The sequence below is a fragment of the Otolemur garnettii genome, unplaced genomic scaffold (genome assembly GCF_000181295.1).
Source record: "Otolemur garnettii isolate 467f Iridium unplaced genomic scaffold, OtoGar3 scaffold00018, whole genome shotgun sequence".
In the NCBI taxonomy this organism is placed as follows: Eukaryota; Metazoa; Chordata; class Mammalia; order Primates; family Galagidae; genus Otolemur; species Otolemur garnettii.
This window is the reverse complement of record NW_003852413.1, coordinates 7,447,961-7,460,309: the sequence shown is the minus strand read 5'-3', so window position 1 is coordinate 7,460,309 and position 12,349 is coordinate 7,447,961. Positions and strand designations below refer to the sequence as shown.

Here is a 12,349-nt window from a genome sequence, read left to right as displayed (position 1 = left end):
ATCCTAGTTCTTAATGCCCATTAAGCACAAAGTGACTACTAGATAAGTAGTAAGTACACAATACACATTCTAGCCTTAAAAGAGTCAGCCAGGGAATGAGTAAGTGTCAAGGAAGAGGAATCAGCCTTGCAAAGGCCCCTGAAGGGGGAGCAGAGAGGGTGGGGAGGCCAGAGCAGCCACCAGAGAGAGAGGCAGGCAGGAGATGAAGCTGCAGGCACAGAGGGGGGATCTGATCTGTGAGACAGCAGCCTGTGGGGTACAGGAGAAAATACAGAAGCCAGGGGTGCTAGCATGGGGCTCTCGGGTGACTACATGTCCAGGCAGGGCCCTTCTCTCCTGCTCCAGGGATGCTGGGACATCAGATGGGGATGTGTACTCAGTTACAAAGACACGGTCAGCAGCCTTCCTAAGCTCAGAACAGCGAGAGGAGCCTTGCAGAGGGAAGAAGGGAGGGCGCCTGACGACAGATGGGCCCGAGACACTTGCCTGCATGCACGTGCACGCACGCGCGCACACACACACAAGCACATGGGGGAGGGGCATGGCAAGTGTGGAAGTGGAGAGCAGAGCATCTGTGTGAGAGGGGGACACTGAGGGAGAAAGGGAGGGTGAGAGAGAAGCAGGTGGTACATTTCCCAGTCTCGCTTCCCCAAGCTGTCACTTCGAAGGACCTCAATGTTGATAGTGTCCCCATCCAGCCTCTGCCTGGGACAATGGGCAATGGACAAGGTCTTCTTGTCCTTAAGACCCCTGCCTGCCTATCCAGCCCCTTCTCCCCTCTAAGGCAGGCTGCCCTCCTCCCTCCAGGGAGATGTGTCCATAGAGCAGTGGAGAATCTCCCCCCTATGCTTTCCCTGCTGGCTGGACACTGCCCCCTCCAGGCCTGCTGTAGGCAGCCAGGGCTGGAAGGTCCTGCCCTTCCACGCAACCCTGCACCCCACCAGTCCCATTGCCCACTCACCTGCACGTGTGATCAGCCCCACCAAGGTCAAGATGGCCCAGAAGTTACCCCAGGACCCGGGCTTGGAGTAGCCTATTCTAAGCATCTTTGTACTCTGCCCCCAAGTTCACTCCAGGGACAGTGAAGCCCAGGTCACTCCGTTCACATCCCTCTTCCTTATATAGGATCCCACACAAGGGGACAGCACCCCCTTCCTGCTGGGCCTCCCTCCCCCCACTCGGCCTCTGCCATGGATTGGTGGAAACTGGCCCCAGCTGTTGCCCAGGCAACCACTTAAGCCAGAGAGCAGCAGGCCCAGGGGCTATTGTGCTGCCACTGGGCCCCCAAGGGGAACAGATCCGGAGCTTGCCCCCCCATCTCTTAACCCCAGCAGGAATAGCATTCCTCTCTGAGAGGTTTTGGGCTCTCTGAAGGGCAGGGAAGGGGCTCCAGGACCACTGGCAGCCACCAGCCTGAAGGTCCTGAGCTCCCTTCCTCAGCTCCCCAGGCACAGCCTCCACCCTGGCATAGAACACGCTGCTTGGCAGCACTTGGCTGGAGCGCCATGGTGAGCCTGCTGCAAAGGCAGGGCCTGGAAGCGGGGGTGGGGGGAAGAGGCAGCACAGGCTCTCCTCCCACAATCCCATTTTGGGGTGGGCCAGCTCTCCAGAAAGGAGGGGAAGGAGCTCTTAAATAGGGACCCATAGGGGTAATTGATATCGATTCCGTGTTCTTTGTTGAAAGTTCCTGGCATATTCTGGGGAGGGTGATGGGCCTGTAAAGAAAGCTCCGTTGGGATTGTGATCCCTCCAAGAGTCAAGGTGAGTCTAGATGGCAGGGCTAGACTGAGCAGATGCACCCTACCCCATGCACCACTATGTGGGGAGGACCCCTGCCCAGAGCACATGGGCCACCTTCCTGCCCTGCACTCCAGCCAGCCTGAGGCCGGGCACCTACCTGCCTGGTCACTTCCTTCCTTTAATTTGCCATCTCCAGGCAGCCTTGAGTCTCTGGGTTCACCTTTTGGAAAACCTTCTCTTACCAGCTTCTGCCTAATTTGTATCCGTAATTTTTCCCATTCCCTGAGTTCCAAGGAGGCACATGGCACATTTAGCACCTCACTCTGGTGAAACTGAGGCAAAGGGCTATGTTGGAGAAATACTCTCCCCAAAGCAAAGGCACAGAGAGAAGAGGATGAGGTCTGGAGTCCAGGGGGAGCCTGTGCATGCGTGTGCACGCACATGCAGGGTGGGATGCTCTTGAGTTTTTACCTCTGCAGGGAGTGAGCAGGGCCTGCCCAGCTCTGTGTGGGAGGGACTCCTTTGAGGGCCGTGAGCTGAACCAACTGGCTCTCAGGGATGCAGTTTACAAAGCAAGGTCCTGAACTGGGGCTGGGCTGGCTCTCCCCCTCCCTTGCTTTCTGGATCCCAGAAACCAGCTCGATGCATTGATTTCTGCCTCTGGCTGGCACAGGGAGACCCAGCAGCTCTGCCCCCTCTCTGGAGCCACAGAGAGAGCGAGAATTGGGTCTGGCACCTGCCTCGTCCGGGTTGGCACAGCAGAAACCCTTCTGGCTGCCCTGCCTTTCATGCCTGGCTCCTCTTGCTGAGATCCGTTATCCCTTCCCTTGATCACTGGCTGCCCGCCTGCCCTTCCCATGGGCTGCCCCACATCCTGGCTCAGCCCGGCAAGTCAGAGTCTCCATGCAACAGAACAGTCCCGGCCTCGGGGCAGCCAGGCTTCCAGGCACAGTGTTTTTCTACAGGAATGTTCTGATGATAATAAGGAGCCTGCTACTCAGAAACTGTCCTCCAGCAGACACTCTTCCCAATGCCAGCCTGCAGCTCTTTCTTAGAGGGTAGCCCACCTGCCCTGGCACCTCCCATGCTCCACCTGGAAACCAAATTCCCAGGCCAGGGCCTGGGCATCTGTATTTTCTAAGCACTCCCAGGTGATCGTCATGTGCTCCTCAAGACCAGAACCACCTACTAGAGTTAGATAAGAGGTGTTTCACGTGTGAAAGGAGCTGGGAGGCCCGGGGTTACCAAGAAGACCCAGGAGGATCAGCTGTGGTTCCCCAGCTCCCGCTATCCTTTCCTTTCCTTTCTTTTTCTTTCATTTATTTCTTCTAGTCAACCAAAGTAGTAGAAATGGAGAAGAGAAGGAACAAACAAATTTCTGGTTTGATCAATTAGCTGTCAACACCACGGCACTAGGCCCAGCCCTCCCACTATGTGTAACTTCCCTTAAATCTGAGCCTCCTCTAGTGATTAGAAACCCTTCTACACAGAAGCATTCTCTGTTCTCATTTTCTTGGTCTGAGAGTTGCTGGAGAGTGTGTGTGTGTGTGTGTGTGTGTGTGTTGTGTGTGCATGCATAAGCGTGCAGTGTTTGTACTTGCGTATGTGAGTATGCATGCGTGTGGTAGGTGTATGAGTGTGCGTGTGTGTACACATGTGATATGTGCACACGTGTGGTTGATGTGCATATGTGTGCATACATACGTGTGTATGGGGAGGTCTTGGGGTGGGAGAGAGGAAGCAGGGCATTCAACCCACACAAGCTTTGTGATGGGACATCTGCAGTGCTGCTTTTTATTTTTATTTTTTTGCCCCCAGTTTCCAGAATTATGGTTCTAGAAACTCCACAATTTCTTTAAAACAAATCCGCTGAGCTTGCAGGCAAGAACAATTCCCAGAGAGACACGTCACCTCCTGCTGGAGACAGGAGTGTTTGTATAGTCTAGGGGACTTGTCTGCAGCTTCATGGCCTGGACCTGGACTCCAGGATTCAACTGCTGAGTTCACTTGACTTTTCTTTCCACAACCCCATGCAGTTTTATTCTGGAAAGCTATTCAGTTGGAATAATGATATTCATTGGACAAGGAATTTCCCAGGCTATAAAAGTAACTAAAAGCTCCTGCAATCTTGGGCCAAGAGGAGAGTTTCTGAATCTATAAAGGGAGTGATCAGACACCAGACAGATAACACCATGGAAGGCCTCAGACCCAGCTCAGCCTACCTGGCAGCCTCCCTCACATCTGTAATGTCCAGTGTCCCGAGTCAGTGTTCCATGAGTGACTCAAACACTTAGATCAGGGAACAGGGAATTGTGAGTTTAGGTTTCAGGCCCCATGTCCTCAGGAGAGCACATTAAAGGTAAACAGGAAGGAATCTTTCCCTAAAGTGACTCACACCCCATTGGAAGCCAGGCTATCCCATCACCAGGGCACATCTGCTTTCCCTCTCAGCACTGCAATCATGATGGAATGCTCTGCCCTATCTGAGTTGTCCATCTGGCCCACAGCTGCCACCTCCATGAAACCCACATTCACAGGGCCCCTCCTTCCCCGGAATGTTGTGTGCGAGCATGAAAAGTGAACAGCTCACGGGGAGGAACAAACCTGAGTTCAAATTCAACTGCCACACGCCAGCTCTGTGACCTTGGCCAAGTCTTAACTTCTCTGAGCCTCAGTCTCCTCTTACATAAAATGGGGGGAACCAGAGTCAGCTTTGGGGGGGGGCTGTGAATATGAAAAGTGTAAGGACAAGCAAATGAATTACCTACCTGGTGCACACAGCTCAGGCTGGACTGGCCGTAGCTGAAGACTTCAGAGACCAAGGAAAATAAGGTGAGCAGCTTGTTGGGAACGTCTCTGCTTCCAGCTGGCTCAGAGGTGTCTGCCTCAGTGTGCAGAAGCCTTTCTGCCACGGGCTGGCACTGGCCACTAACACAGCAGCACGCGGGGAACAATTGATACCACCCAGAAGGGGTCCCTCACCTCTGAGGTACCTGCCTGTGCCTTACCTGCCCTGTCCTGTCCACTGCTGTCACTGAGCCAGGCATCTCTCCAGCAGTGGGTCCTCCAGACTCCATATCTCCAACTGTGAATCCTCATCTTGTGGGCAGCGTATATTACAACGTTGCTTGTGGGATGCAAAAGACATACAGCCACACGTCCGGGGTGGAACATCATTGCTGTCCTGAGTGTGGAGGCACTTGCCGAAGAAGACAAGTTGACTGTGTCCTGTGCATGGAAAATACAGCATTTCTTATCTCGGCCATTCCAGGTTGCTGAGCTCTTCGTGGGTCCCAAGAGAAGACTACCAAAGGACTCCCGCCGCCGTTGGCAGGTGAATCTGACCATCTCGCGAACAGGCCTTCTGTGTGGAAGATAGTGACAGCAGCTGCTAAGCTGGCCAGGTGTGCAGGAAGGTCCTTTAAGCACACTTAGCCCATGGTCCACCTGTCCCTCTCCTTGCCCCACATCCAGAAAGCTTTAGCTTTCTGTGTAAGCCACGAGAGAGCCTTGGTTGAAGCCATTGATTCTGTCTGGAGAGTATTAAGATTCTAACAGATAAAAAACAAGATGTAGGGATGAGGAGGGTGCTCAGGCCCCTCCTTCCCTCACGCAGGAGTGGTCTCTCCAGCTTGACTGTAAGCAGCTCCCTCAAAGGGGGAGCCACGCTCTCACTTCTGGCTTCACGCTCAGGAAAGTGGCAGCCTGGGGAATTATCTGCCACTTGTGCTTTCTGGGGCTGGAGTCCCAACATCCCCATCTAGCTGGGGTCTGTCCTGAGCAGGCAGTGACTATGCTGGTCCCCCAGTGCCACCCAGGGGGCTGCCAAAACTGGGAGACTCTCAGGCTTGCAGGCTCAGGATGTGACCACCAGGGTGCAGCGAGGCCTTGCATATGGGTGTCCAGAGTAGGGGGACCTAGGGATGCCAGATGAGTTGGCTCTAGACCCAGATGCGGGCTCTAACTTGGGGTGCGGGGAAGCTCCCTGAATTCCCTGCTGCATCCCCAGAGGACAGGTGTGGGAAGCTATTCCAGGCTGAACCTTAATTCTCCTCTGGGTATCTGTGTCCTAGGCGCCTGCCATGGGCTGCTGTGTTCACTCTGCCCCAGGGCAAGGGAGAGGCAGGGCACAGGCCAGGGCCCTTTCAGCCCACTCGTGGCACCTTCTGGTGTTTATTTGCCAGGGTCTGATTTTCTTGAGGGACAGTCCATCTCACAAGGGCCAGGAAAACAACAGCTTGGGGTGCCACCAGGTCTTGGTTTCCAGAGCTGGCTCTGGCAGCCTGGCCAGGCTGCTCCTGGTGTGGCAGTCCACTGTGTGGCTTCCTGCCATCCTTCCAGGCCAGCAGCCCCTTCAGGGTAGCCTTGACCCCCACCCCCCACCCTGGCCTCAGCAGGACGGGCCCCCTACTCCCTGGCAGAAGTGCTCTGCTCTCTTCCCCACCAGCAAACACTTTTCAGAGTGTGGATGATTGAAATCCTCCTGCCGGTCCCTAAAGTCCTCGCCACCTCACCCCCGCAATGTGACTACCCCAGCTGAGCCAAGGTCAGTTTGCAGCATACCCTGGAGCCTGAGGCAGCCCATCCAGAGCTGAGACCCTGCATCCTGTCCCTTCCCCTTCTCCCTCCCCTGTCCCGGAGAAGATAGACCCCACTTCACCCCCCAGGGCTTCTTTCCTGAAACCCCCACACCAGCCCAACCCCATACCCTGCCCGTGTACCCTGGGGGACCCTGATTTGCCCCATAGGCTCCACAGCAGTGGCGCCTACTAGAAGCTCACTCCCCCCACCTGTGCCTGCCTCCGCCCCATCCTTTCCTTTCTCCTCCTCTCTCCTCCCCTCTCCACCCGCCTGTGCTAACAGGCTCTGTGCCTCTTGGAGCAAACAACTGCATAGAGAGCCGGGGGTAAGGTACAGCTGGTGATGCTGGGAAGGAACTGCGGGGACCCCCAGGAGAGGCCACAGGTGATCCAGGACCTGGCCTAGGAGCATGGGGCTTGAGGGACGACACACAGGTAAAGTTCCTTGAAATGGGGCTGGGGGATAAGGTGGAAGGCCAAAGGACGGGAGGCAGGTGGGGGATGCAGCTGGGGGTTGGGAGGGGTTGTGGAGGGTGATGGTGAGAATGAACGAGTGATGGGCACCCTCCTCCCCCAGCTCTGGCAGGCAATCAAAAGCTGGAAGTCAAAACCTAAAGAGACTTACAGTGCTGTCTGGGGGGAGCAGAGGCCACAGCACATGGATGGTGGTCCTTCTGGACCTGCCACCTTATCTCCATAGACTGTTTCCCCAGCTGAAGACCAGGGAATTCCAGCTTCAGTGATCTAGCCTGTGAAGAGGGTGCTCTTTAGCTTAGAAAAGAGGGAATCATAAAAATCTATCCTGAGAGAGGACGCTGTTGAGTATAGTGGTGCAGCCACTGGGACTCCATGGCTCAGAATAGCCATGGATGCTGGTGAAAAGCACAGCTGCTCCTGCCCCATTTGGCCATGTGGAGGAGGCCCAGTGCCCCCCGGGTCCTCTCTCAGAGCCTCTGCTGTCCAGGGTGACTACTCACAGGGAGTGATGTCTCTGTGGCAGCAGGCCAGGCCACCAGGGACTTCTTCCCACCCACGGAGTAGCCAGGCCACTAAGGGGGTGGGGCTAGGTGGGGGCAGAATCCTCATGGCAACAGATAACCGCTGTTTGGCTGGCTGTGAACTAGGGTCTGCATTGAGCAGGGGTGAGTAGAAAGACCTAGGGTCAGCATGGGGCTGCTGCCAAGCCAGGTTGGAGGTAGACCAAAGGCTGTGACCTTGCTGATCTGCCTTCCTAGCTGGGCAGCCACAAGCAGCCCTGCTGTCCACACCCAATAGCAGTGGACCGAGCCAAGAGTTGGGAGGTCACTGGCCGGAGATCCCAGACAGGTCCCCGTGTGTGGTTGGCATCATCCCTGTCATCTACTACAGTGTCCTGCTGGGCCTGGGATTGCCTGGTGAGTGGGGACCTGGGGGCTGGGGGCTTGGGCTTAGCCAAGAATGAGGGTCCTCCTTCAGTGGGTGCCAATCTTCCCCACTGACCCCTGAGACCCGGGATCTGAGATTCCAGGTCTCTTCTTGCCTTTGGGGGGTTTTCTGGGTCCCTGGGGGGGGAGAGGTATAGAAGAGAATGAAAGTGAAGGCTAGAATTGGGGGTGCTCACAGCTAAACCCAAGGTCTCATCAGAGCACACAACTGTCTCCTACCCCAGCAACCGGCACTGTCCTGGGGGACTAAGCTCTCCAGGCCAAGCTCAGCTGGTGCAAGTTCCCCGGGCTGCCCACTGTCCTTCAAGAGCAGGAGTTGGGATTGGGGGAGGTATGTGGATAAAGGAAAGGACAGGGTTAGTGAACCCGTCCCCACTGCAGAGGACACAGAATATCTAAAAAGACCCTACAGAGGAATGCCATAGGGCAGGTGGCTTCTGAGGACACCCTGCTGTGTGGGTTCCTTGCACGTAACCAAGGTGAAGCCAGGGACCTGCAGAGTGTGGATAGGCAGGGCAGAGCTGGCCAGCTCGGCCTTCTTGGTAAAGTAGGTTTTAAGAGGGATCTGGAAAGAAGAAAAAGGGAAGCCAGCACAGCCTCTGGCACAGGCGGGTGGGAGGCGTGATGAGTCCAGGTTGGAAAGCAAAGCCTGAGCATCTCTTCTAATGCCTCTGACCTCTCCCCTCTGACCTCGGTGGCCGTCAGTCAACCTCCTGACCACAGCGGCCCTGGCCCGCCTGGCAGCCAGGACCAGGAAGCCCTCCTACTACTACCTTCTGGCACTCACGGCCTCGGATATTGTCACCCAGGTGGTCATCGTATTTGTGGGCTTCCTCCTGCAAGGAGCTGTGCTGGCCCGCAAAGTGCCCCAGGCCGTGGTGCGCTCAGCAAACATCCTGGAGTTTGCTGCCAACCATGCCTCCGTCTGGATAGCCGTCCTGCTCACAGTAGACCGCTACAGAGCCCTGTGCCACCCCTTGCACCACCGGGCTGCCTCTTCCCCAGGCCGTACCCGCCGGGCCATTGCCACTGTCCTCAGTGCCGCTCTGCTGACAGGCATCCCCTTCTACTGGTGGCTGGACGTGTGGAGGGATGCCGACCCTCCTAGCACGCTGGACAAAGTCCTCAAGTGGGCTCACTGCCTCACTGTCTATTTCATCCCCTGTGGTGTGTTCCTGATCACCAACTCAGCCATCATCCACCGGCTTCGGAAAAGGAGCCAGCCTGGGCGGCGCCCCCAGGTGGGCAAGAGCACAGCCATCCTCCTGGGCGTTACCACACTCTTCACCCTCCTGTGGGCACCTCGGATCTTTGTCATGCTCTACCACATGTACGTGGCCCCCGTCCACCGGGACTGGAGGGTCCACTTGGCCTTGGACTTGGCCAACATGGCAGCCATGCTCAATACTGTGGTCAATTTTGGCCTCTATTGCTTCGTCAGTAAGACTTTCCGGGCCACTGTCCGACAGGTCATCCACGACGCCCACCTGCCCTGCACGCCAGGATCACGGCCAGAGGGCACGGTGGTGGGGCCTGTGCTGAAGCATCTAGGACTCCCCAAAGGAGCAGAATTATAGAGGGAGTGCCCAGCCAGGGTGTTTGGGAAGCTCAGGGCCACACGTACTGGGGCCTTTGTGGTTGTGCCTAACAAAACTTTATCAACACCCTGCTTTGCTGGGGGTGGGAGATGGAGGCTCTTCTTTTGGGGGTGGCTCCCCACTAGAAAGAGGACAAGGTGGCCAACCCTTACATTTACTTCAACAATACCCACCTCCTTGGAAAGGAAAGGGCTCCACCAGGCACAGCTTAGATAGTGTCAACCACAATGGGCATTCCTCCATGAGGCATTTTGCCCGATACATTGTGTGTGCTATAAATTAATGCTGGTTGAATGAATGGACGGAAGGAAGGAAGGATGGATGATGGATGGATGGGAATCTTCTCTAGCCCACCTGTTTCATGGAACCTGCCTCTCACCCACTGAATCTATCACCTCTCTGGCTCCCAGTGGTAATGCCAGGGTTTGACACTGAAAATACCTGCAGAGTCCAAGGCCTTTCCTGGGTTGGGGGAACTCAGTGCGAGAGGGGCCACATGGGAGAAAAGTGCTGCCCCCAGAGCAAGCCAGAGAGGGTGGTCTCAAAGTAGATTAGATGCAGCTAGGCCTGCATCCATCCATCCCTGGGAGACACAGCCCCTTAGCTCTCAAACATCCTGGTTTGATTCTGCTTAACTCCCTCCCCTGGAGCCAAAGCAGGTGCAGGGCATTCTGGGGCCACAGTTTTCACTATTACCAAAGAAATGGGCTCTCAGCTCAGGGTACCAGGAGAGCAGGAATGGAGGGCTTAGCTGGAGGTGACCCTCAAGCCTCTGCTGAGCCTCTCAGAGAAAGGTCTTTTCCTCCACCATGAGGAGGAAGGAGTTGGCCAAGTTGTTTTCGCATGGGGGGCTCAGCTCAGCCCCTCCCCAGGCTCTCCAGGGAGGCTTCCCAGGGCCTGTCTCTCCTCACAAGCACCGCTGCTGGCCTGGAGAGGCAGCTGGGGGAGATTAGCAGATGGAAACCTCACCTGCTCCAGGCTTTGGGTAAACACATTAGTAGCCGAGCTGGGGCCACTTTGTGCTTCCCGGTCAGGCTGAGCTGACCTTTGTCCTGAATGGGAGGTTCAGACCGGGCCTCCACTCCCTAGTGGGATGACATAGGCAAAAGAGCCAGATGTGCAGAATAAATGCTCAGCTTTCTCCTTTCCTCCCCTCCTCTCCCCAGGGCAAGGGTGTCCAGACAGGCAGGCTCAGTCACACCCAGACAGTGCATTGCACGGGTTATCCTTTAGCTCCAAAACCCTCTAACAACCAAAACAGTTTTCCTAGCTCAGCCCTAGGTGGCTCACACCTGTAATCCCTGCACTCTGGGAGGCTGAGGTGGGTGGATTGCCTGAGTGCACAAGTTCCAGACCAACCTGAGCAAGGGTGAGACCCACATCTCTACTAAAAATGAAAAACTGAGACAAGAGGATCTCTTGTGCCCGAGTTTGAGGTTGCTGTGAGCTATGATGCCATGGCACTCTACTAAGGGTGACAAAGCGAGACTCTGCTCAAAAACAAACAAAAAAACTATTCTCTTAAGCTTGCCACAAACACATATAGTGGCACGACCTGATCTGTCCTTATGTGAGACTATTTCTGGTCCTGACATGGTCCTGTGATGTGGGTATCTGTGAGTTCACTGTACTACAGCCTCACACCCAACTAGAATCACTAGTGGGGCAGGGTTGAGGCACCTGGGCTTTACTCTTTGCTGAGGGAGGAGAGGATGACAGGAATGCAGATGTGGAAGGAGGCACCAGAGGGGTGGACACTGCCTGCCCCAGCCCAGTCTGAGTCTGCCCTACAGGAAGGGAAGAAAGCAGGTGCCTCTGATGCAGAACCACGTGGAACGCTGTGGGGAGGGGGCTTCTTTTCACTCTGTGAGAAACCCACGGGGATCCTGAAGGGGAGTTTCCAGTTTCCTAAAGGGGAGGGAGTGACGGGATGCCTCTATCAGCTGGCTAGTGGCTGTTCTCCAGGAGGCTAAGCCAAATTGGCTCATCTGGCCCTGAGCACCGGGGACAACAGAAACTCCCAGAAACAGTTGGGGAGGGTCTTTTGAGGTAGGTAGAGTTTTATAAAAGTTGGGGCTTTGAGATTCCAGAACTCCATTGTCAATACAATCTCACTTGTACCCACAGGCTGGGGCAACATTCGCGTTTTCAAATAACCCTGCATGATAAGCATTGTACCGTCTGAAGTGACCAAGGCATAGCAGGGCTAAATAGTGTGCCCTTCGCTCAAAGCTGGCCGAGAGCAACGCAGAGACTCAAACCCAAGCCTGCTGCTCCCCCGTCCATTGCCAGCTCCACCCCTTACCTGTCAGGTACTCACAGGTGTGGATCGCAGGAAGGGCATTCTCTGAGGCTTTGCATAGCCTGAAGCTTCTAATGCTGGGCTTGTTATTTATCATATTGTCCTAATAAAGTGCATTGTTAACAGTTCTTTTGTAAAACGTGTTTGTAGCCTTTAATAAAATGAAGAGATCATCAATTCAGTAAGCATGTCCCTGAAATGTAAAAGCTTTATTAAATCTGTCCTTGCTGTTTCCTTTTTTTTTTAAAAAATTATTTTGAGGGTGTTTTTTTAGGGGGGGAGTGCAGTTTTTGGCCAGGGCCAGGTTTGAACCCACCATCTATGGCATATGGGGTTGGTGCCCTCTTTCTTTGAGCCACAGGCGCCACCCTGTTTCCTTTGTTTTTATTATTAAACTTCGAGAGCAAAGACTATACTGGCCTCTATTTCTCCTTCTCCCTCCATTCTCCACCCACCCACCCATCCACTGAAATATCTTCCTAATGAGATTCCGTTTTGAAATTCTAAGTTTCTTTCTCACAATTCCTGCTGTGTACTGTCTGTTTAGTCTGTCCATCTTACTGTCTTAGCCTTCTCTCAACATCTGAGGATAGTTATTTCTTGCACGTCTCACATTTCTTCCCAAGCCTTCTGTGACTTTTGCCGGTTAGAAGCTATTGATAAATTATTTCCTAGGCTCTATATGTTTTTTTTTTTTTTTTTTTT

The 12,349-nt window shown here is 54.7% G+C and overlaps 2 protein-coding genes across 2 annotated transcripts in view; one reads left to right on the top strand and one right to left on the bottom strand.

The window, feature by feature from the left end:
- BTBD17 (BTB domain containing 17) overlaps positions 1–1,092 on the bottom strand; it is a 4,717-nt gene extending 3,625 nt beyond the window's left edge. Inside the window, exon 1 of the mRNA XM_003786160.2 lies at positions 962–1,092. Coding sequence (XP_003786208.1) covers positions 962–1,046 — 85 coding nt within the window. The 5' untranslated portion in view covers positions 1,047–1,092. The remainder of the gene's footprint in view (positions 1–961) is intronic.
- Positions 1,093–6,663: 5,571 nt separating this feature from the next.
- Positions 6,664–9,340, top strand: GPR142 (G protein-coupled receptor 142). Its single transcript, XM_023511131.1, is given in 4 exon segments — positions 6,664–6,716; positions 6,718–6,755; positions 7,556–7,714; positions 8,450–9,340. Coding segments are annotated over 4 exon segments (1,122 nt in total). The 3' UTR covers positions 9,322–9,340.
- The last annotated feature ends 3,009 nt before the right edge of the window (positions 9,341–12,349 follow it).